The 23,014-nt window shown below is 39.5% G+C and overlaps 1 protein-coding gene across 4 annotated transcripts in view; it reads left to right on the forward strand.

The window, feature by feature from the left end:
• Positions 1–860: 860 nt before the first annotated feature.
• The window catches only part of cpeb2 (cytoplasmic polyadenylation element binding protein 2), a 31,023-nt gene continuing 8,869 nt past the window's right edge, over positions 861–23,014 (forward strand). For 2 of the 4 annotated variants that reach the window (XM_084429285.1, XM_084429286.1), the window contains exons 1-4: positions 861–1,936; positions 6,856–7,125; positions 13,773–13,863; positions 18,864–18,914. In XM_084429285.1, the coding sequence (XP_084285411.1) occupies positions 1,112–1,936; positions 6,856–7,125; positions 13,773–13,863; positions 18,864–18,914 (1,237 nt within the window). In that variant the 5' untranslated portion in view covers positions 861–1,111. The remainder of the gene's footprint in view (positions 1,937–6,855; positions 7,126–13,772; positions 13,864–18,863; positions 18,915–23,014) is intronic. The other 2 variants (XM_084429287.1, XM_084429288.1) reach the window with 1 other exon arrangement.

The raw sequence follows: 23,014 nt of genomic DNA on the forward strand, positions 1-23,014 counted from the left end.
CATATAATCTATATTGTATAGTACATTATAGCCTATAGAATACACTATACTATGGCGTAGTAGTATACACTATACAATGTATAGACTGAAATACTTAAAACAACTGCATACTATAACAGTACATATACACTACATAATATGTAATGAATACTTTGGTGAAATCTTGATTGTATAGCACATAAGTATACACTACACACTATTATTAAATAATAAACAACTGCATAATATATAGGGCACTACAGTACTGACTATGTACTAAATACCAAATGTATAATTTATATTCTATAGTAGCCTACATTATATAGAATACACTAGCCTACACTAGGGCTATACGATGTAGGCTACTAAATAGGCCTACCTAGCTAAACAGTATAATATAGTATGCTACACTGTAGAATACACTGCATACTATGTAGCCTAGCTCTATGCTATACTGCCATGCGCTAACATTATCCAAATGTTGTATCCAGGACCAGGAAGGTCCGCCCTGTAATATGATATGTGAATGTTCATTATGCACAGCAAGCAGTTTATTATAGCCGTGCGCATGGCCTGAGTGGCCTCGGCGGCAGATTATAAAGGCTAAAGGTGAGAGAAGACTGGAAGACACCCGCATGAGCAGTTGGCCAAACAGCTGCCATATTTCCGACAGTCAGTGTCAAAGCTCAGCAGCGTCCAGGACACCGGGCGGACCACTCTCTCAGCTCTGCTCTGCTGCACCTCCTGAATAATGAATGAGTGACGCGCACATTGCGGCTCTCTCTACTCTGCGGCTGGGAGGGAGGCGGGGTCGCGCACGCATTGTGACGCGGCTGTGACGCGCATGCAGGAGTTTTAATCCTGTGCCGCAGCAGCAGATCAGCCGGTAACGCGAGGAGGGGGATGCGCGGTCGGTCGGACGGACGGACGGCTAGAACGGCTAAAAAAAGCCGCAGACAATTAAATCCGCGAACAATATTTATAGTGTGCAAAAAAGGTGACCGACTCGACCGAAAGCTCCTCCTCTCTCGCTCCCAATCAGGCTTTAGGAAGTTATAGGACACTGCGCGTCTCTTATTGTTCCAGACCAGGCCTGGGAATAGGAAGGCTGCGCTGTTTTTGACGCAATTAAATGGGTGATTACGGGTTCGGCTTGTTGCAGACAGCGAACATCAGCAGCAGCAGCAGCTCGACACTGTTCGGCGGAGGCGCGTTCACACCCTACTCCAGCCCGTCTCCGGTGCGCGCCAGCAGCTCGCCTCTGGTGTCCCCTCTTTTCCCGTCACATCAGCGCAACATGCAGGATGAGCCTGCGGGGTTGACAGCCTCTCAGTCCAGTTTCTCCGCTGTAGGTCACGCACAGACAGCCGGTGACCTTCAGCACGACCGGAACATACATCAGCAGGGTGATCCTCCGCAGCAGCAGCCGTACTCCTCCTCCTCCTCCTCCTCCTCCTCCTCCTCTTCTTCCACGGGCCTGGACACCGATGCGCCATCGTCCAAGGTGAAGATCCCGATGGAGTCCCCCAGCGCGCACCACATCAACAACGGCACCGGCGGCAATAACATGCTCGCGGCCGCTTTCCCGGAGATGCAGAACCCCGGAGGTGGCGGCGGCTCAGCTTCCCCAACCCTGCCCGCTTTCGGGACGCCGTGGTCCGTTCAGACGAGCTCCCCTCCTCCGCCCGTCTCCAGTTCCGCGAACGCAATAAACCCGATCCCCACCACCGAGCCTGACAACTTCTACCCGGGCATCCCCTCCTCTATTAACCCCGGCTTCTTCCAGAGCTTCTCGGCCAACCCGTGCCCGGTGCAGGGGTTTAGCAGCCCCTTTCCCCCGCAGATCAACGTCCCCCCGCAGCCTCCGCAGAGCCGCCGGTCCCCGGTCAGCCCGCAGATTCCCCCGCAGCAGGGCGCCTTTCTGCAGCAGAGGAACAACTACAACCACCACCACCAGGTGAGCGCACCGGCCTCGATTCATCGCCCGTTCCGTTCAACTACACACGTACTGTATATGGCGTAGAAAACGCGTACATACGTGGTAAATTCTAGAATTCATAGAATTCTAAAGGCTGTTAAACTGTCATTGTGACGCAATCGCGGCCTTGGAACGTCTGCTCTTGCGTCATAATGCAGCGCTCAGTGAACGTGTGTGCGTTGAATACAAATGCTACTATCTTACTGCACTGTTTCCTACTTAGTAGGGTTTAAAACAGTATTGTAATTAGTATTAGTATGTTTATTAAGTTGTAATAATAATACATAGTAGTAATACTTAACAATATTACTGTTTTACTGTATTTTTGATCGATGCAGCCATGGTGAGCAGAAGAGACAATATATATATATATATATATATATATATAAAAACATTAAAGGGTTAGTTCACCCAGAAAAAAAAAAAAAAAAAAAATCCCATAATTTACTCACCCTCAAGCATCCTAGGTGTATATGACTTTCTTCTTTTAACCGAACACAATCTGAGTTATATTTAATGTCCTGGCTCATCCAAGCTTTATAATGGGAGTGAATGGTACCTTAGATATTGACGCCCAGAAAGCGCATCCATCTATCATAAAAGTAATCCAATACGGCTCCAGAATCTTAGCGATCCCGTTATGCATCAGTAAATGTTTCGCAGTATGAAACATTGAGAATGGCATTCAGTTATAATCTCCGAAATAACAACTGTCATTTTGTGCTTTTTAATGCAATTTGGTGTAATTTGTAGTAGTGCAATCCAATAATGAGTCACAGTGGAAATGCAAGGTCAGGCCTAGTTCAGTGCATTGTGGGACACTGAAAACAGCTTGCTCTGGTTTTATACTACACCTTTTTGGCAAAAGTAGTTGATTTGCACTCTGCATAATGCAGTGATAGAGAAAACAGTAGTGTGTTTTGCCACTTGTTTTCTCGTCTCATCGAGCACGAGTCATGGTAATAACGTTGAAGGGCTTCACGTGACATTCCAGGGATGTCTTGACCTGTGGGGCACTCAGCGAAATCTCCCATCGAGAGCTTCGAGATGTCAACACCCTGCTAAACTGCAGCGCTGTCTGAGAAAGCTGTTATTACAGTAATCTGCAGTCCAAGCTTCACTCTGCTCTGGCATTTCACTAATATGGCATGGTGGCCATTTTGGTGAATGTGACTATTCCTTTACATTTCAGCATTTCTTTGCTATTATATTAGATATTCCACATTTATGACAGTGTTTGCTGCACTGCGTCGCTACTGAATCTGCAACAGCACCCATATAAATGATATTCTATTATATCAGTATTGTGCATTTGCAACCTGAATGGAGCTTGATGAGATGTGAGATGAAGTATACCGCAAAAATACACAACCAATAAATACGCAGCATGTCTTTTATTGTGTTGTCAAAAAGACTCGATCATCTGTTAGAACACTCACATGCAACGGACAGCGTTTTAGAGACATTATGCATTGTACAAAAGCTGGTTGCGTCGCCACAGATCTGATATCTGGGTATCTGGCGGTGAAGTATTCTAGGCCTGTGTGGGTTTGGTCTTGTGGGGGTGGGGTAGAGATGGTCACATGGTTTAGGAGTGGCCCTATATCTGTCACTGGGATATTTGTACATCTGAAGTCATGCTGGTCTAACAGCTGTTAAGAGTAAATGTCTTTTAGCATGATATCGCAGCTAAGCTGGAGACGCCCTTTTACAGGAGTCGAGAATTTTGTATGTATGTATTTATTAGGTGTGAGAGGTATGACCATAATCTTATAACACCATGTGAGTCATGGGAAATGGTCAGGAAGAGCATTAAATTGAAGTGACACTAAACTATTATACTTTTACAAATTTTTCCACAAAATATATTAAAATATGAAGCAGCACGACTGTTTTTTTTTTAACAATGATAATAATCAGAAATGTTTCTTGAGCATCAAATCCTCATATCAGAATGATTTCTGAAGGATCATGTGACACTGAAGACTGGAGTAATGATGCTGAAAATTCAGCTTTGATCACAGGAATAAATTACATTTTATGATAGATTCACATGAATTAAACAAAACAAATGGATTATGTGGTGATACACGTTTTTTTTTTGTTGACAATTAAGTACTTAAAAATTAAAGATACTTCATCTCAGTTCATTATCTGCACATTTTAGTTGAAACTTGATGGACATAAACCAGAAGATAAGATAATTCATAATCATAACAAATGAATGTTAAAAAATGGCATTACATTATGTAACACTTGAGTTCAAAATCAAACATTCTGTATACAGTAAACCTTATATTATAAAATAAATAGATCTAATTCTAAATTATGATTGGATGGGCCATATTTAAAGCCGTAGTTAGACAGCCAATGAATGCTCACCTGTGATTGCATATGAATACAGTTCTATGACAGAGTCATTTTCTGATGGTGTCGTAGATTTAACATGATCATCTCACAGTGTGTTGACTAGCCAATAAAAAGGCAACATGAAATGCTGTATTGATCAACGCGACATGGCGCTAAAACTTAAAACTACTTTCCTCAAGCTCCATTTGCAAAATTAGCATCCCAAGTTGGCCTCTTTTCCCTTGCCATATTCTCCTCTTTCACTCTTTTTTCCAATGCACGTAAAACCCACAACCGTGATTCATCTTGCTCTATTTGTTCACCACTCGCACATGCTAATGACGTTTTATTCTTCTAACTTGTGTCGTAGCCTTCGATTCAATAGGTGTCGTCATCATCAGTCGTACATACGTTTATTAGATCCGCAGTGTGATTTGTAATGATCTTATAGGATGGCCGAAATCACACAGTCTGTAGCAGGCATGAGTCGTAGTTGGCGGTCATTGTAGTAAATACAGTAGCCTATATGCTAGATTAGCACCAAAACTTCTACTGTTTTGTTCCAGCTCATTAGATCGTTATGCTTCTAAATCACTTTTGCGGCGTACCTTTGAGCACAAATGCTGCCAGTGAAGTCAGTATGATAGGGCAGAAAGTCAATAAGTCGACTGCCTAAACTCTCGGATGCAACCCGTATTATTGCGGCAAGTTGAAATGTTGCTTGGCAACTCCAAACAACTCGCTTGTTTGGGACACTTCACATTTTGATTCTTTGATCTTTTGTATGTTTGAATAACGTAAAGCGGTATAGCATCAGCTCTACTGGCTGATATATTCCTGCTGTCGCACACATACGTCAAACTGCCAGCGCAGGCTCTAGGATGTGGTTTACTTCTTGCTGCATAGCTCCCAACATCTTTCCAGTGTCTAGACGCCATCAGTGGTAATTATCTCTCACTATCCCTTAACCACTCAACCAGATTGTATGTGCACGCAGTCTCGCACACCCACACACACACACACGCACACGCACACTCAGGCCATTACCCAATTACACACAAAGACATTACGGAGATGGGTGGGACTCTCATTTGGGGAGAGTTGTGCACACAATGCAGTGACAACACCTGCTGGAAATGAAAATATGTTTCTTTTTGTCATTGTTTGGTGTGGACGCTTTGCGAAGAAGTGCATTCATGTGTGTTTTAACATTATATTCTAGGATAAAGACAGTGTGTGTTGTCGCCACTTTCTTCACGAGATGTGGAGTGTGAGATGTAAAGCTTTAAATCTTCTTACATGTACAGCAAGGCAAAGCCTGGCCATGCTCAAAGTAACACACACTCACACACACACACGCATACGGGCGATTACACCAGTCACTCTCATTCAGATTCCCACACACGCGTTAAATTTGTAGCTTTCACTCTATTTCTGTTGGCTTTGAGGTCATTATGCTAGTGCTACTCCTTGATGAACAGATATATACAATAAAAATTTCCATTTTGTCCATTTCTCTTTTTGGAAAACAGAACAAAAGTATCGATGACATCATCTTGTACTCACAGGCGTATCCCTTTAGCACACTTTAAAAAGAGTACTTAAATAAGAGCGCAAATAATATACTTTAAAAGTATATACTTCATTTTGAAGTGAATGTAATGTTGTTTCAGACACTTATTTGCATGTTAATTGCAAAAACTTAAAATGTATTATAGTTTAAATTTATATTAAATGCAACTATTTGAGCTTAGTGCCTTTTTTACCCTCTCAAGAAGGACTTGACTACATTTTTTTATGTAATTTCGTAATTATTTCGTGTTTGAAATATGGTTGGAGTATACTGGGGAATTTACTAATAAGCATTTATGGCAAACTAAAATATGCTTTAATGTATTTAATAATGCTCATGCATTGAAATATAGCTGTAATTACACATTAGTAATGATGAAGATGCAGTTTAAGTACATTTAAAATATGAGTCAAGTACTTTACATGTGCTTTCGTATGTTAGTCAACACATCAAAATAAGTGTACTTTAAAGCACAGCAAAAGGCACTTTTTAAAAGTGTAATTCAGTGTGACGTGAAAGTGTGCTCTCTTTAAAGTGTATTCATTTCATGAAATTACATTATCTGCAAGTACACTACAAGTGCACATTCAATACAATTAAGTACAAGGATACCCATATTGTTGTCCAGTGAAATGCTCTTTTAGATTGAGAATGTCTCCTTCCTCTAAGACCACGAATGCCACATGCTCACTGGCTAGATCAACCTGAAATATACAGTTTTCCATGCTTTTCGAGGATAATAAACAACATTTACTTTACAATTAATGTCAGTATTGCTGATTTAAAATATGTTATAGAAGTGTGAGTACTTTAATATTTCCCTATTCAATTTGAGAGGAGCTGTACTTGCATGACTAACAATAGATGCGATGCGTCCCCAAGATGGCCGCCGAGTGAACTGATTGCCTTGAAATAATGCCGTTTGCATTGAAGTACTTGCGTTTCGTCCCTAACTAATGGTTCTGTGTGTCTGTAGCCCATGATGAAGCAGTCCCCGTGGGGCTCCCATCAGGGCGGCGGCTGGAACTCCGGCGGGATGTCCTGGGGCCGGGACCATCGGCGTGGAGGCGGCATGGGTGTGCCAGGCTCCGTCAACCAGATCTCTCCCATGAAGAAACCCTTCTCCAGTAACGTCATCGCTCCACCGAAGTTCCCCCGCTCCGCCGGCTCCATGGGACCTAAATCCTGGATTGAAGAAAATATGTTCCGCACCGACAACAACAGCAACACGCTGCTGCCCCCGCAGGTATGTGTGTGTGAGGTGCAGGTTCTCGGGCTGGGATGGGAGCCAGTTCTTTTTTAATTATTGCTCAATATGCATAAGCACGAGACGTCGTCTGTGTGTACGCCCGGTACGCCCTGTGTGTGGCTGTTGAGTTCAATAGGACGTTCAACGACCTCCTACAGGATCATTGATGACTCACGGTGAGGTCATCGAGGTTTTGCCGGTTTCATCCTGAAGGAACCTGTCCTCTCCCTTCATTATTGTGTGGCAGTCTGAACTCGGTTCTGGAAATCTGTGTCTGTGTGCTTTTCGGAAAAATCAATTCAACCTATTTGATCTCCAGTTTGCTGTTAGATGGGACACATGGGACTATGAAATGTTCATGAATCTCATGAATCTCAAGTGCAATCACATGTTCGTATGACCATTGACCTTTATTTATGAGGTTGTCGTACCACTGGGGCTGGGAGGTATATATTTGTTCTGAAATAGCATATATATATATATATAAATGTGTGTGTGTATATATTTGATCATATAAATTCAGCCTTGGTGACCATAATGTCCGGTACACACTGCATGACTTTGGGCTGTGCCATAGGAAAGATGAGCAATCGTGTTGATTTCTGTGGCTGTGGCTCTACGCCGTACTGTGAGAGATTCAAAGACGGTCATTGTCATTGGTCTTGAGACCAAATATAGCCTGCGATCATTTTCTGACAGATTCGTAGATTTATCTTGATCATCTCACAGTGTGTTTGCTGCTACGATCTACGTCTACTGACGAGCCGGTAAAAATGCAACATGAAATGGCGTATTGATCAACGCGACACGACGCTAAAACGCAGATCACACAGTCTGTGGTAGGCAGAAGAGACTTCTCTCAGTCTGAACAAAACACACATATATAGGAGGAACCATTATTTCAACCAAACTACTGTAGGAATGTAGATTTAGAAAGTTTAATGCTCAAAGTAAAATACAAGAAAAATATTTGTTTTACATGTAAATTGCCACACAAATACTTCCATGAACATTTCTGAGTGATGGTGCAAACGAATCATTGAATTTGTTTGAATTAATTAATTGTAACGACCAATACATGAATAATAAAAATAGCTGATGCCAAAATACTTCAATGCTCCTACACTTAAGTCGCAAAATGATGGTCAAAAACAAAACAAAAAAGCTTGTGATTTTGTACTATTCACGTTTTATAATACCAGGAAAATGATTGCAAACATATAGTAAATATTCAATATATTGTCCAGCCCTGCTTAATGCTTAATGCAAATTTTAGTGAGAGTCTGACAGTTACTCACTTTCGAGCTAAATATGTGAGAGGCTAAAGGGGAAAAAGGCGAGAGTAACACATTTTTGTCGTGTTGCCCCATTGTTTTGATGATGAGCTGAAACAGCAGGTCATTTACATGTGAATCACTGAAGTGTACGTGGAAACACCCCATGTTTAAACCTCTGCTGATACAAACTGCTATTGTTGCTTTTCATTTTAGTATCGACTCAGTATCGCATGACTACTGGTATTCTTGCCATCCTTACTCTCTACAGTTGGCTTATCTTATTCAGGCCTTGTGTGCTAAATGGCTATAGATGTGCTATTGAATTAAACCAGTTTAGTTTTGACATATTTAACATGCCGTTCTGTCATTAAGAGCTGTTGTTATGGTCTGGCACAGAATAACTCATTGTTAGTTTGCGCTTTATTTCGGACCAGATCAGTGTTTGGCGCGTCACAGCTAATTCCGCTAAAGCGGGGCCTAAAGGAACTGAAATGAGGAACCTGAGATGAGTGTGGTCTGGCCTTCATCACTTTCTTTCCTCCTCTCTCAGGAAACAGGTCCGACTCTAGGAGCATCTGCGGTATTGTTCATTTCCATAAACACGGTGCCGTTTGGGATTCCTCGCATTCCACGAGCCTCTCCTCTCTCCTCCTGTCCTCTCCTTCCTTCATGTTTACTCTGCGTTCCAGAGATCAAATGCGTCATGTGCTGAAAAGAGAAACAAAAAAGATAGAAATGGAAAGAGGAGGAAAGGACAGAGATAAAATGCGGCTATAGAGATTTAATTTCGATTTCCCAAGAACTTCAGATGTTTCAATTCGAATGTTAATGACAGTGTCGTAGTCGAAATGTGTTTGAACTGTGTAGTTCGTAATGTCTATCTGCACGCTGTTGTACTGCCATGTGGTCTTGGACTCGAGGTGCGCTTACGTCATGTCGTAATTACCCTAAGTGTTCTTGTCCTTGTAGAACTTGGAATATTCTGAGAGATCCGACTTGTACCACCTGACAGTTGCAGATTCATTTAGCCATTGATAGTGTTGCCATAGAAATGCATAATTCCGAGGAACGTTGTAATTCTACACGTCATCTTGTAATTATGTCATGGTGTGAACGCAGCATCAGTCTTCATATTTTGTGGTGTTTGTCTTGTCATAAACTGAGAATGTGGTCTCAGTCTTCAATCAGACTCGAGTGAGCTGGTCTCGGCTACTACTCGAATATTTCTTCACAAACATTTCGAATTTGAATGATATTGAACGGTGGCATAATAACCCACAGTCTCAGATCAGCATGAGTCTTCAGGCCTCGTGTTCTTCACTGGGGAACTGAGCTGCTTTTCAGACACTATTTCTGGCAATGTTGCTAAAACTATATTTAGCCCCTTCCAGCCTCGGGCTGTCTGTAAGCTCTGGTGTGAGGGCCTGCGAATAGGACTGGAGACTGAAAACAGCACAGGACTGATATAAGAGCTTGCTTTTTAAAACCTGCTCTACCTGTGGGAGGCAGATGGCCGTGACACATCCAGTAAGAAGCATCTGCGCTTGACGCAGTCAACACTCGCTCCCTGTGTGCTTTCCAAACAATGTCCATCATACATTTATGTGTCAGTCAGTGTATCTTTATATATTTACTACAGAGCCTCATACATGACATGTGGAAGAAAAAAAATATTTTGTGGCCAGCTTTATTAATTTGTTCCCTCGTTTTAAGTTCAATCAGTTAAATTCAATGTGGCCACGAATTAAATTAAACAACAAAACTAATTAGTACAATATGGCCATGAATTAAATGAAACACCGAAACGAATTACCGGTAGTACGATATGGCCACGAAGTAACTTAAACAACAAAACTAATTAGTACAATATGGCCACATTTTAACTTAAACAACGAAACAAATTAGTACGATAATTACGGCCACAATTTAACTTAAACAACGAAACTAATTAGTACGATATGGCCACAATTTAGCTTAAACAACGAAATTAATTAGTACAATATGGCCACGAAGTAACTTAATGAAACAAATTAGTACGATATGGCCACAATTTAACTTAAAGGCACAATATGTAACTTTTTTGCTTTAAAAATAGCAAAAATCACTATATCTATGTTATATATATTTTTTTGTTGTGTACTTATATTATCCCGACTGTTTCCAACAACTTTCAAACCAGGAGAAATTTGTAATTTAATTCGAAGACGCGTCCCGTTTCTTTATTTCCGTTTTGTCGCCGTCAATGGCGTCATATCCGCGTTCTTCCTGGTTTCCGCTCGTACTGCCAAAGCAACCAAAGCCCTCTGATAGTAACCAAAGCGACAGACGTGGACAACTGTGTAGTTCGTAATGTCTATCTGCACGCTGTTGTTGTTTCGTTCAAACATTATGGACCATGGCAAGCAGACTTTGGATAAAAAAAGGAGAACTAAAACGAGATCAATATCAGCGTGCTGTTCTCGAGATGCCTAGAGCTCCCGTAGACAGTATATAAACGAGAGCTCCACGTCCGAGACTTCGACCGCTCCTACATGTACTTTATTAAACAGGTGAGCACATTTACATAAAACTAATCAATGTTATATAGTTCAACAATGATAAAATGTTAGAATATGATCTGTATGTTATTCTAATGTTGATCTAGCTCACTGCTAGTCTCATACAGACAAACTAACACATACATTTCAACACATTCAAATGCAGTTTAGTGTGCTAGTGTAATGTTAGGCCAAGTGAAACAGCACTGCGTTACCTCACAAGTTTAATTTGTCTAATAAACTGACCTGTGAGTCGTAATTCTGCACTTGCGTGTAGTTCGGTAGAATGAAATGTCCATATTCCTTTTATATCCGTGGGACTCGCGTCGCGTGTGGAGCTGATAGCTGTCTCTTAGCAATCCCGACCTGCTTCATATCACAGTCATGATAAAAGCATCGATGTATTCACTCATCCATAAACATTATTAGATCGGTCGGCTTGACGTTGACGACAAGATCCATAATTCTTAGCAAATGTTGCGTCATCAAACTATGCCTTTGTTATTGTAAAGAGGCTAGCGACTCCTAGCGGCGAAAAATTCCATACTGTACGTTTAAACAACTAAACAAATGAATACGATATGGCCACAATTTAACTTAAACAACGAAACGAATTTGTACGATATGGCCACGAAGTAACTTAAACAACGAAACAAATTAGTACGATATGGCCACAATTTAACTTAACTAAACTAATGAATACGATATGGCCACATTTTAACTTAAACAACGAAACGAATTAGTACGATATGGCCACGAAGTAACTTAACTAAACTAATGAATACGATATGGCCACAATTTAACTTAAACAACGAAACGAATTAGTACGATATGGCCACGAAGTAACTTAAACAACTAAACAAATTAATACGATATGGCCACAATTTAACTTAAACAACGAAACGAATTTGTACGATATGGCCACGAAGTAACTTAAACAACTAAACTAATGAATACGATATGGCCACAATTTAACTTAAACAACGAAACGAATTTGTACGATATGGCCACGAAGTAACTTAAACAACTAAACAAATTAATACGATATGGCCACAATTTAACTTAAACAACGAAACGAATTTGTACGATATGGCCACGAAGTAACTTAAACAACTAAACAAATTAATACGATATGGCCACAATTTAACTTAAACAACGAAACGAATTTGTACGATATGGCCACGAAGTAACTTAAACAACGAAACAAATTAATACGATATGGCCACAATTTAACTTAACTAAACTAATGAATACGATATGGCCACAATTTAACTTAAACAACGAAACGAATTAGTATGATATGGCCACGAAGTAACTTAAACAACTAAACAAATTAATACGATATGGCCACAATTTAACTCAAACAACTAAACAAATTAATACGATATGGCCACAATTTAACTTAAACAACGAAACAAACTTGTACAATATGACCAGAATTTAACTTAAACAAACAAAAAATCTGTACAATGTGTCCACGATTTAACTTAAAAAACGAAACAAGTACAACATGTCATAAAACACAACACATTTTGTTTTATATATATTTTCCATTAGAATAACTGTAAAGCTGGGCTGAAAGTGGGTGACAGGAAGTGATGCGGGCGGCAGTAATCTGGCATTATCCTGCCACACAGCAGCTGCTGTTGGTTAATGGGTGTGTGTGTGTGTGTGTGTGTTTGCTGAAGATTCACCATGATGGACCACATACTAAAACACTTCATACTGCACCATAATATACAACTAGAAACTACAGCAACTCAACTTTATGAAGTCTGATTACAAAATCAAAACCCATGTCCCAAGCACACATATATAATGATGCCTTTATTATGACAGACTTGTGTTGCTCATGTTGCACTTTACAATTTTTTTAATTTATTTTTTGGAAGTGATTCCAATCATATTTCAAACATTTCAACACACCATCATGTCGATCTGAAGTGTCTCAGCTGAAGGAAATAATCCATAATTTATCGGCTTTAATATATCGGCCAAATTTTCTTATCAGGCCGATAACGATAACATTAAAAATGAACATATATCGGCCGATACCGACATGGTGGCCGATATATCGTACATCCCTACATGAAAGTGAACTCTCTTTAAGTGCACTAAAGTGGACTTTTATTTTCTTAATGTTATCTGCCAGTACACATACAGAAATATACATACAAGTGGATATTCACCACAACTAAGTGCACTTCTTTTCCACAAGGGTGGAGATAATGAAGGTCCCCTGGTGCTGTGTTTGTGTCCAGTCGTGAAAGTGTTTCCTGCACACACACGTCTAGTGGCGGATATAACTGTGTTTATGTTCACATTCCTTCTTGGTCTCATTGCGGTAATGACACAGATATCTGTGGCATGTTGTTACGCAGGTGTTGTGATAGGGAGACGGGATGCCCCCACAAAAGGGAAGAAGGATATTCTCGTAAAGCAGCCGAATATCAAAAACAAGCGACGCACACATTCTTCCTTAAAACAGCCACGCATCGAGACCAGTTTGGCTGAACTTTCAGTCCAAAATACACTAAAGCTAACAAACCTGCCTGGTTAATTCCACTCGTGACAGCTCTACAAACAACATTCCAGGGGGTCGGAATTCTGTGTCCCAGAATCCGGGTCTGCCGCAGTATTCCTGGGACTCAGGGGTGCTTGGCCTACACAAACATGCTCTATTCCTGCTTAGAGCGATCAGCTCGGAAAGAATGCCGTTCCCTGCGTCCGAGGGAGCCGGTTTGCTCCCGGCTGTGTGCATGTAATCCCATCATTTCACAACACTACCTGTAATGCACATATTGACACATCCCTCATCTCTGTTCCTCAGGATCGGTCCAGGATGTATGACAGCTTGAACATGCATTCGTTGGAGAGCTCCCTGATCGACATCATGAGGGCGGAGCAGGACCCTCTGAAGGGTAAGATCTCCTTATCATGGTTTGCTGGTGTCATGGGAGTCGTATAAGGCTTTGGAAGACAGACTGCATGGAAGATTTCACATGTTATACATGGTTCATATAAGGTCTGTCTTCATCACGGTCTTAGAAGAACCAGCACTTTGTACTGATTTCGCTTATTTTCTGTACTTTTGATTCATTCATGTAATTGAGAGGGTTGCATTGAGCTTTGTGATTCTAGCCACTTTTGGTTCTACAGATAAATGTTTCTTAATATCAAAAAGTGAGCTTATAAAATGGATCATTTTGCCTCTTAAATCTGATTAGATGATGCTCAAAGGGGTTGTATACGCACACCTATGGACACACAACAGTTAAATGTACTTTTTTTTTTACAGTGTCTTGCAACGGTTTTTTATTAATAAATGATTCTGATAATAAATAAGCTATTTGAAGCGCGGTGAAATAGTGGATTTTACCATGGTAAAAGTAAATATTTTGCAATATTCAATCGTGCATGTTACTCAAAAAAAGTATCGTTATTATATTTCATCAAGAGCAGCTTCCCTTGTGAAAAAGAATACACTTTTAAAGAGTAGCCTTCTTGTTATGTGAATAATATACTTTAAAAGAATATACATAAACAAGAATGTAATGTTTTCTGACCCTTAAATTTTACTTGCAATGAAATATAAATGTATTGTAGTTTAAATTTATATTAAATGCAATTATCTAAACTTAAGTGGGTCAAAAACACTCTTAAGTAGGACATGTTTATATGTAATTTCATGTGGATTGATTTGTTCCCCTGATTAAGTTCAGCTCTGTTTTGTGAAAGTCATGAAAGTGTGCTCTCTTTAAGTCTTTAAGGTCTTATTAGAATTGAAATATCTGTAAGCACAGTTTTAAAAAAAATATATACTTTTAAGATTCGAAGTACACTACAAGTGAACATTCAATAAAAATAAGACTTTCCCTTTTGCATGACATCACAAACCCCTCCTAGTTTTCAACCTGTCCCCTTCAACCGCCTCTGTCCGGTCTGGTATCTTAGCCCATTTTTTACAGTCCAGACAATTCCTGACGGACAAGTTCCCTTTTAAATTATTTATTTTTTTTCACATAGAATATCTTATTGTAAAATAGGTTGTTACAGCATTTTATGTCGGTACTTTCAAGCACTAACTTAAGGTACTCATAAAGTTTAAAGTTTAAGGCGAGACACTACAGGTGAATAGGGTAAAAATCTTAACTAGCAGATATCACCATGAAACTTTCCCAGTTGATTACCTACATTTAGATGAGAAAAAAATGTATTACAAGTTTTCTGTAATTTAATGTTTAAATATGCAAATTAGGCAATATCCAATTAAACATGCGCTAATTTGCATATATTTTAAATCTGAGTATTGGATAAAGCCAGATAAAAAATTATTTTTTCATTGTGTTCACATATTAGATGCATGGGAAAAAACTTCCCGAGGGATTTATGGATATCTACTTCTGTTATCCTGTAAATCAGAATATACTGTCAATAGCCTTAAAAAAAAAGATTTTCGCCATGTTTTTTGGAATAAAATGTTATATAAATCAGGCTAGGAATAATATATTTACAAATCCCTCTGTAAATGTCTTCATAATATAACTAGGTACAAGACTGGAAAGTTTGGTGTATATATGTGCTACTGAAGTGGAGATTTCGGACTTGGAGAATGAGAGAAAAGTCATTTTGAGAAAACAGGCTTTAAAGATTTATCATCAGCCAATGAGATTGTGCATTCAGCCCTTTTACTTTCACGATTGGTTGCTGATAAAAAGGAAATGACCATATTTGGATCCGACAGCATTGTACAGGAGAGAGAGAGCTTTCTAACGGTGCATGTGATGACAGGGAGCAGACAGAGATCGCGGAGCAGCATGTTGATTAAAACGACAACTTTTGCTGAATTTATGAGAAATCTACAGACGCAAACAGACAAAGTGTAGTAAAATAAAGACCTAAATGTGTATTTCAGACTTTTTTTCACCACAAGTCTGAAAGAAGACATGTTATTGAAGACAAATATCCAAAAATCTCAAAATTGACCAGTAAAAAAAAAAAAAACGATGTTTTTGCCTGCCGTGTCTCGCCTTAATAGCACCTAACCAGGGTAATAATCGTGGCATTGCCTATCACGGCCTTTCGCTTTATTTGGGCCCAAGCATCGTTGTGTCCGGCGGCACAGTGGCTCAGAGAAATGAGGTCCTCGGTTCGAGTCCCGGCTGAAGACTCTTCAAGTCTTCCTTCCTTCAGTATAGGTGGATTGGAGACGCTAAATTGTCCATAGGTGTGAATGCGTGTGTGTGTGTGTGTGAGTCCCCAAGACATTTAATTGGGAGGGTTGGGGAAAGACCCGGTGACCTACCCCAGACGAATCCACAGACAGTCTCCCGCGTATGGCAGGAGACATGGCCCATAGAATCACCAAGAGTCAGATAGGACTGAAACAGTTAATGAATGGATGGATGATTGTTTGTGTGTTGAGTCCCAGCCTCACGGTGTGTGTGTGGCACTGTGGATCTGGGTGTGGCTCTCGCTACAGTCACTCTGAGTGTCTCTCACTGGAGCTTCTCGCTCAGCCTGCTGGAGCAGATGGACCAGACACATGGGGCGGCACTCACTGCAGAGACCGAGAGAGAGGGAAGGGCGTGGGTATATACGCTCTATATTTAGCTCACGCCACCCTGTGTGTGACAGATAAAGGACAGGAGAGTGAATGGGGCTCTCTACAGCTTCCACAGGCCCTCTTTTAAAGGATATATTTATTAGTTGAATATGTTCCTTGAGATTAACTTCTAATGTTATTCAAGTTTTTGTGCACAAAAAAACAAATATATGTGAGGAAAAATGATTATTTTCAACCCTCATTTTGAAATGATCCGTTTTTAAGGCGTTGCTCCTTTAAGGCTTGTCAGTAAACGGCCACTGTTATGATTGGCTAACGTCATCGCATGGATAGATAATGCAATATTCTTAAAAAAAAACAAGAATTTTGAATAAAGAATAAAAGCAAATAACAATATGATATAGAAATATTATGATTTGAATTCACTGAGATGCTGTTTCAGTCAGGAATATCTCATCAGGGAAGTGTTACAGCTTTCAAGTTGACTTTAATAGTAGGAAACCACCAAATTATGATCTAAATGTTTTAGTATTTGTGGTGTAGCTGAGCTTTACCTGTGCTTTAGCTTTTCTAACATGCCGACGTTGGCTTAATCGAAGCGATCGTGGGAGATGTGCTGAGCGAACCGCTCCTGAGAAACCTGCTCAGTAAACGATGGCTCAGTTAACGGGTCGTCACGAGTGTTCGCTGACACTAGCTGAAGCGCTCAAAACAACACACCGCTGTTGAAATATTAAACACTTGGCAGAGAGACCGGACCACTTCCAGGATTGGTTTGTCTTGTTGATGTTATTGTATTGTAATCACAAAGCAAATGAAACGAAACAATAGTTTGATTGGCCGCGGAAGGACGATGAGAGCTCTGTGAAACATTGTAATTGTCTCTAGGAGCTTCTGCGTTTAATAATTGGACAACAGATGGTGTGTGTGGGTGTGTGTGTGAGAGCGAGTGTGTGAGGACTTGGAAGAATTACAGCTTGTTGTCTGTGTACCTGGACGTTTTCTAAATAAAATCTGTCAGACTAGATTAGGGATAAATCTCAGGACATCATGTCCAGGTCACATCTGACCCCCGAAATCAAACGGAAAAATATTTTGACTACATTTTGCATAAAGAAAATGAAGCCCCTACTTTTCCCACTGCAATATTATTTGTACATATTTATAGTTTTTTGCTTTGAATAGTTATTTTTATTTAAAAAGAAAGACATTTTTTATTTTTTATTTTTTATTTGGAAAAGAGAACATTTGCATCTAGAAATCTAGAAATTCAGATTGTTTTTACTGACGCTTTCAAGAAGATTTTTTGCAATTTCATCAAAACCTTGTCTATGTTAGCAGGCTAGATAACAGTACCTGGGAATATGCAGATTTTGCAACAACAATAGTCCCCGACAGCCACACAATCAAAGGGAATTTTTCTGTGTCTTAAGTGCTCACATGTTAAACTGGGATGTGTCATGTGACAGATCTTCGGATTCTCTATGTTTTGCGTCTGTCATGTGACTGGGGTCAAACTTAAGGATGGCCTTAATAACACAGCAAAGCTAGTTCATCATTGCTAGAAACATTCCTCATGAGAGAGACATTCCTCACTGTTTCAAAACCTATTGAGCCCCGTTTCACACAAAGAGTGATAACTATAGTGATAACTATATTACCTCCACACATAATGTCGTCTGCCACTTTAAATTCCTGAGCCAAGTTCTGATTTGCTGTCAATGTTTTGTATCGTAATCAGCTAGAAAAATAAATAAATATGAAAGTGATTCCAGTGATGTCATTCCTTTGTGTCATTATCATAATAACTGTGATGTGGACCTCACCATTCTCATAAAATGAAACCGATTATTAAAACTTTGTAGTTATTGATATAGTTATCATTCATTGTGTGAATGGGCCTTAAATAAAGTGCATTAGTGCCAGCTGCTTTGGTTCTGGAAGTCTTTTTTCCAATAATTTTTTCCCATAGGGGTCCATTAACAACCTCTGAGTTCACAGCAGTTCTGTCTTTAAAGGTTTATAAGTTATCGTAGAAAATCAATTTTCCTATGAAAAATGGAAAGGAGTTTTACTTCAGGAACCCGACTGTTGCGCTCTATGGCTGATTTGGATGCTAGCTTCAAAACAGCAGGGAAAGCATCACTCTTTATGTAAAGCGCATGAGAGAACCATTCTCTGTTTTTAGCATAATGCTAAGCTAATGATATGATTTTCTAAGCATAAAAATGCTTTTGCCTTCTCTAGATGTCTAACGCTGCTCCCTACATAGACAGCTCTCTAGGTGTTGTAAGATTGACACACGTTTCATACTGCTCTCTCTCTCTCTCTCTCTGTCTCCTCTCTCATGTTCAGGCCGTGTGGGATGTCCCCACCCCGGCGCTGATGGCCTACTCATGCTCAATGGTAATTATGACAGTGAGCTACAGTTTTTTGTTTTTCTTCTATCTGTAATATGGCTGTGTGTAGCAGAGGCCATTTTGAGAAAAAGATGTGAATCTGGGAATCTAGATGTGTTTGATGAATTACTATGAAGTTGCTATTCCCACTGATGATGTGACGTACTCTTGTACTGTGTGTTTTAGCATGACTGGATGTCTGTTAGCATCCAGACCTCAACTATTGTTATCATAGTAGTTATAATGCTATTTCATTGTTAGAGAAATGCTGCTAAACCTTTAAACGTTCTGCATAGTCTGGAGAACATTGAAGGTCACTGACTGTATACCTTTGGACCACAAGCAATTATTTTAAGGAAGGGTTTTATTTTTATATAATTGAGTCCCCAATGTAGTTTGAGGCTTGATGTCTTCATCTGTCAGTCTGAGAGACTCTCTGCATGTTCTTAGGTTTAAAGTCTTTCATACTTGTTAGTCATATTACCACAGTTGGCTCACTTTGCCACTCTCAGATGTTCTCGTTCAACTCATTTATGTTTGTGTCATATTGCTGTCGTAATGTTATGTTACAGATACTTTCGCATTTGAATCATGTCGTAATGGAATTTCAACAATTTTGCATTTTATTCATAGTGTATTGCAGTCTTGGCTGACCAATCAGCTCGCTGTATCCAGAGGGCTCCGTCCATTTTTAGCCAGCGTGACTGAACTCTTGCTCATTGTGTTTGGCTACGCTCGGTTTAGATCACAGTCTCTGAAGCCTCGCAAAGTTGTGGTTTGCTCTCTTGTGATGCCATATTTCAGAAACAGCTGTTGCTTTTCTTTTTTGGATAATTGGATCATCGTAGATTATACTCTAAAAATAACTGTGATTGTAGCCAAAAGGCTTCGTTTTGTTTGCTTTGTGTGTCTTTAATCAGTGGTGTTTACCAAGACAAGCATCACTATTACCATGGCACATATTTAGGGTTAGCAATCTGAACTAACTCCTAACCAGAAGCATTTCACATATGATATTAGTCTAATGGAAACCCTACAGATTTACACTGATGGATTGACCTGAGCCATATCTATCCATTTGGGAATGGAGTTGGAATTGGTCCAGTCTTCGACATATATAAAAAAAAATTGATTTACAAATCCTTTTTGAACTACATTCATGTGGTTTGAAAATCCTATTCAAATCGCATTTCTGGAAATCTGTTTCCCGTGGTTCATTTTGACGTTTTTGTAAATCGTAAACATCAGACGCTGTTATAGGAAACATGCCGAAAGTCGTGTTGTTGCAAAGTGCCGGACGAGCAGAAAATGACGTGTTTTGCTGTCAAAATCAAAATCTCGCCTAAATACGTAACGGCCAATGGCGATAATTAAAAATATCAACTGATATATCGACCATGGCAATATATCATTCGACCACTACACTGTAAAAAAAAATAAAGTTGTGCTAACTTAAAAAAATTATTTTCAGCTTTTTAAGTTAACTAAACTATTTCGCTCCAATTAAAGTCAACTTAAATACTTTTATTCATCCGAGTTACAGGTAGTGCTTTGAACTTATAAATTCCTGTCATGGTAACTGAAAAAACAACAACAACAAAAACAAGTTGAGCCAACTTGAAAAAATAAGGCAACATTTCACACTCAACTTTTAAAGTTAGCTCAACTAATTCGCTCCAATTAAAGTCAACTTAAATACATCTAATCAGTAATTTGAACTTTTTTTTTCTTTTTTGTCAAGGCAACTACAGCATGTTTTGCATTTAGCAATGCTAGCAGCCACAATCCTTTTTTTTCTTTTTTTTTCATCTCCATGTTTGATATTCAAAGCTAACTTCATGACATGAACATTATTTGCCTCTTAAAACTACACTGTTAAAAAAAATATGTTTTCTTGATTTGTTATCACAACTTTTATATTTTGCCAAACTTAGATAATGGCATAATATTTGGAGTTTCTATTTATTAAAACTCCAAAAGTCGCAACATTGTTCAATGTAAAATTGTTTGCTCAGATAACTCAATTTGGTTTTGTACAAAAACTTGAAAATCTAAGTAAGGTCAACAAAATAACTTTTGTTAGTCAGCAACACACTGAAAAGAACACTTAACACTCATCTTGTCCACTTTCCGCTGCTCGCGTGACATATTAAGCTAATGTCCGTGTACGCTCTTAAACAATAAATGTTAGAATTATACGACACAACTGGGTTTCACCTTGTAAACATAAATACACAAAAACAGGGTATGAGTTTCGAGATCATTATTCAAAATGCCTTCTGTCATTCCTTCCCTTGATAATTATTATATTATTTATATAATGTACTAGACATACACATAGGTTACAAGTAGATAAAAGTTCGGTTCCATCGATGGTTCCATATAGAACCTTTTAATATCCATGGAAACTTTCCAGTGCACAAAAGGTTCTAGTGGAAAAAAAGGTTCTTTAGATTCTTATTCTTCACTCTAAAACTGTTCACTTAAAGGTTATTTTGGGAACCAAAAATTGTTCTTCTATATTGCATCACTGCAAAAAACCCTTTTTGTAACTTTTATTTCTTCACGTCTGTCCTGACAACAGCGCATATGCACGTGATTTGACAGTTTAAAAGGAAAGGAAAGTGTCCATCTGCACTCACAGTCAATGGAGTGTACTTTGAAAGGCTTGAACACTTATTTTATATCAAAGTGAAGTGTAGACAAAAATATTTGGGGCAAAAGAGGGGTAATGGGACTGGGACCGACCTGAGCATGTTCACAGCCCTCTGCACCACGGCTCTGAACCGTGCGGTTGAACTGGTTTTACGTCTAGTTTGGGTCACATGAGCGAGAAGGACGTGTGCTAGTATAGGTCACATGATTTCTAAGAGCAGTCACTAATGTTAGTCAGTTGATCCACTGGAACATGTGCTGTCTGTCATGTGATTTATATGGAGTGACACAGTGGGAAGAGTTGTTTTCTGGGATATTGTGCTTTGAGGAAGGACAGCAGTGAGGCTTCATTCTTGTTTCTTCACTTGGTATCAAAAAAAGCACTCCTCTTAAGAGAAACTAGCACAGTTAAAATCTTGAGCACAACCTTTACATTGAACCTTCAGTCATCTGAAAAGACCAGTTTACTTACCAGTTTTACTTTATTTACCAGTTTTGATGCTGGTCTAGCTAGGGGTGGGCGGTGTAACCGGTTAAACCGTCGTGACTGTTGAGAAATACAGTAAGCCGCAGTTCTGTCTCGTGACAATTCACAACTATTTTATGTTTCGGCAAATTCATATGAATTTGTATGACTTCATTCGTACATTTTCGGAAGGTTAGGTTTAGGGCTTGAGGTTTTTATCCAATTCATACGTTTTTCTATACATCACATTGTACGAATTTGGAGTAATATCAGCTGGCGCCTAAATGGTCAAATACACACAAAACATTTGTCAAAATGCTTGTCTTGGCAAGAATACACATAAACACAGTCAGTGTCTTTATCGTTAACAGCCGATGTGTGTCAGTATATTGGATCGGGTCATTAGGTCTTAAAGTGACAGTGGCCAAATATAAAAAATTTACTTTGTAGCTTTACATTTTTAGTTTAATACAGTGAAGACTATGCAGTGTTTTATTTTACTTTTCAATTGCTTTATTCAACTTCTGTAGTATTTCTTACCTGAAGGTGTGTTCACACGTGGCATGTTTGGTTGGATTAAAGGAGAACTTGGTAACTTTTTTAACGTAATAAAACTGTCTAGAAATCATTTGGATGGTTAAACAACCTGTTCTGGTGATATTGGTGACTTTCCCCGCTCCCCCCAGCGTTCCCAGGCGGAAAACCAACCTTGCAACTTGGGGACTACCGTCCCGGCAAGATAGAAATTGGAAGTCTCGTGAGAAGCGAGAACGAGAATGAGAACGAGCGCGAAACACAAATTGCTTTACGGCAATTCGACATAAACAAACAGGCATGTATGATGTATTACCAGATTACCCACCTCGGTAGACATAGCTCCACACGATACAGTTGGCTTGCTCCGATCAAAACAAACGCACATGAGCAGCGGTAGAGGGGGAAGAGGCCGCCACAAGTGAGTTTTTTACGACCGTGTTGTGAAATAT

The sequence above is a fragment of the Rutilus rutilus genome (assembly GCF_951802725.1).
Source record: "Rutilus rutilus genome assembly, chromosome: 13".
Taxonomy (NCBI): domain Eukaryota; kingdom Metazoa; phylum Chordata; class Actinopteri; order Cypriniformes; family Leuciscidae; genus Rutilus; species Rutilus rutilus.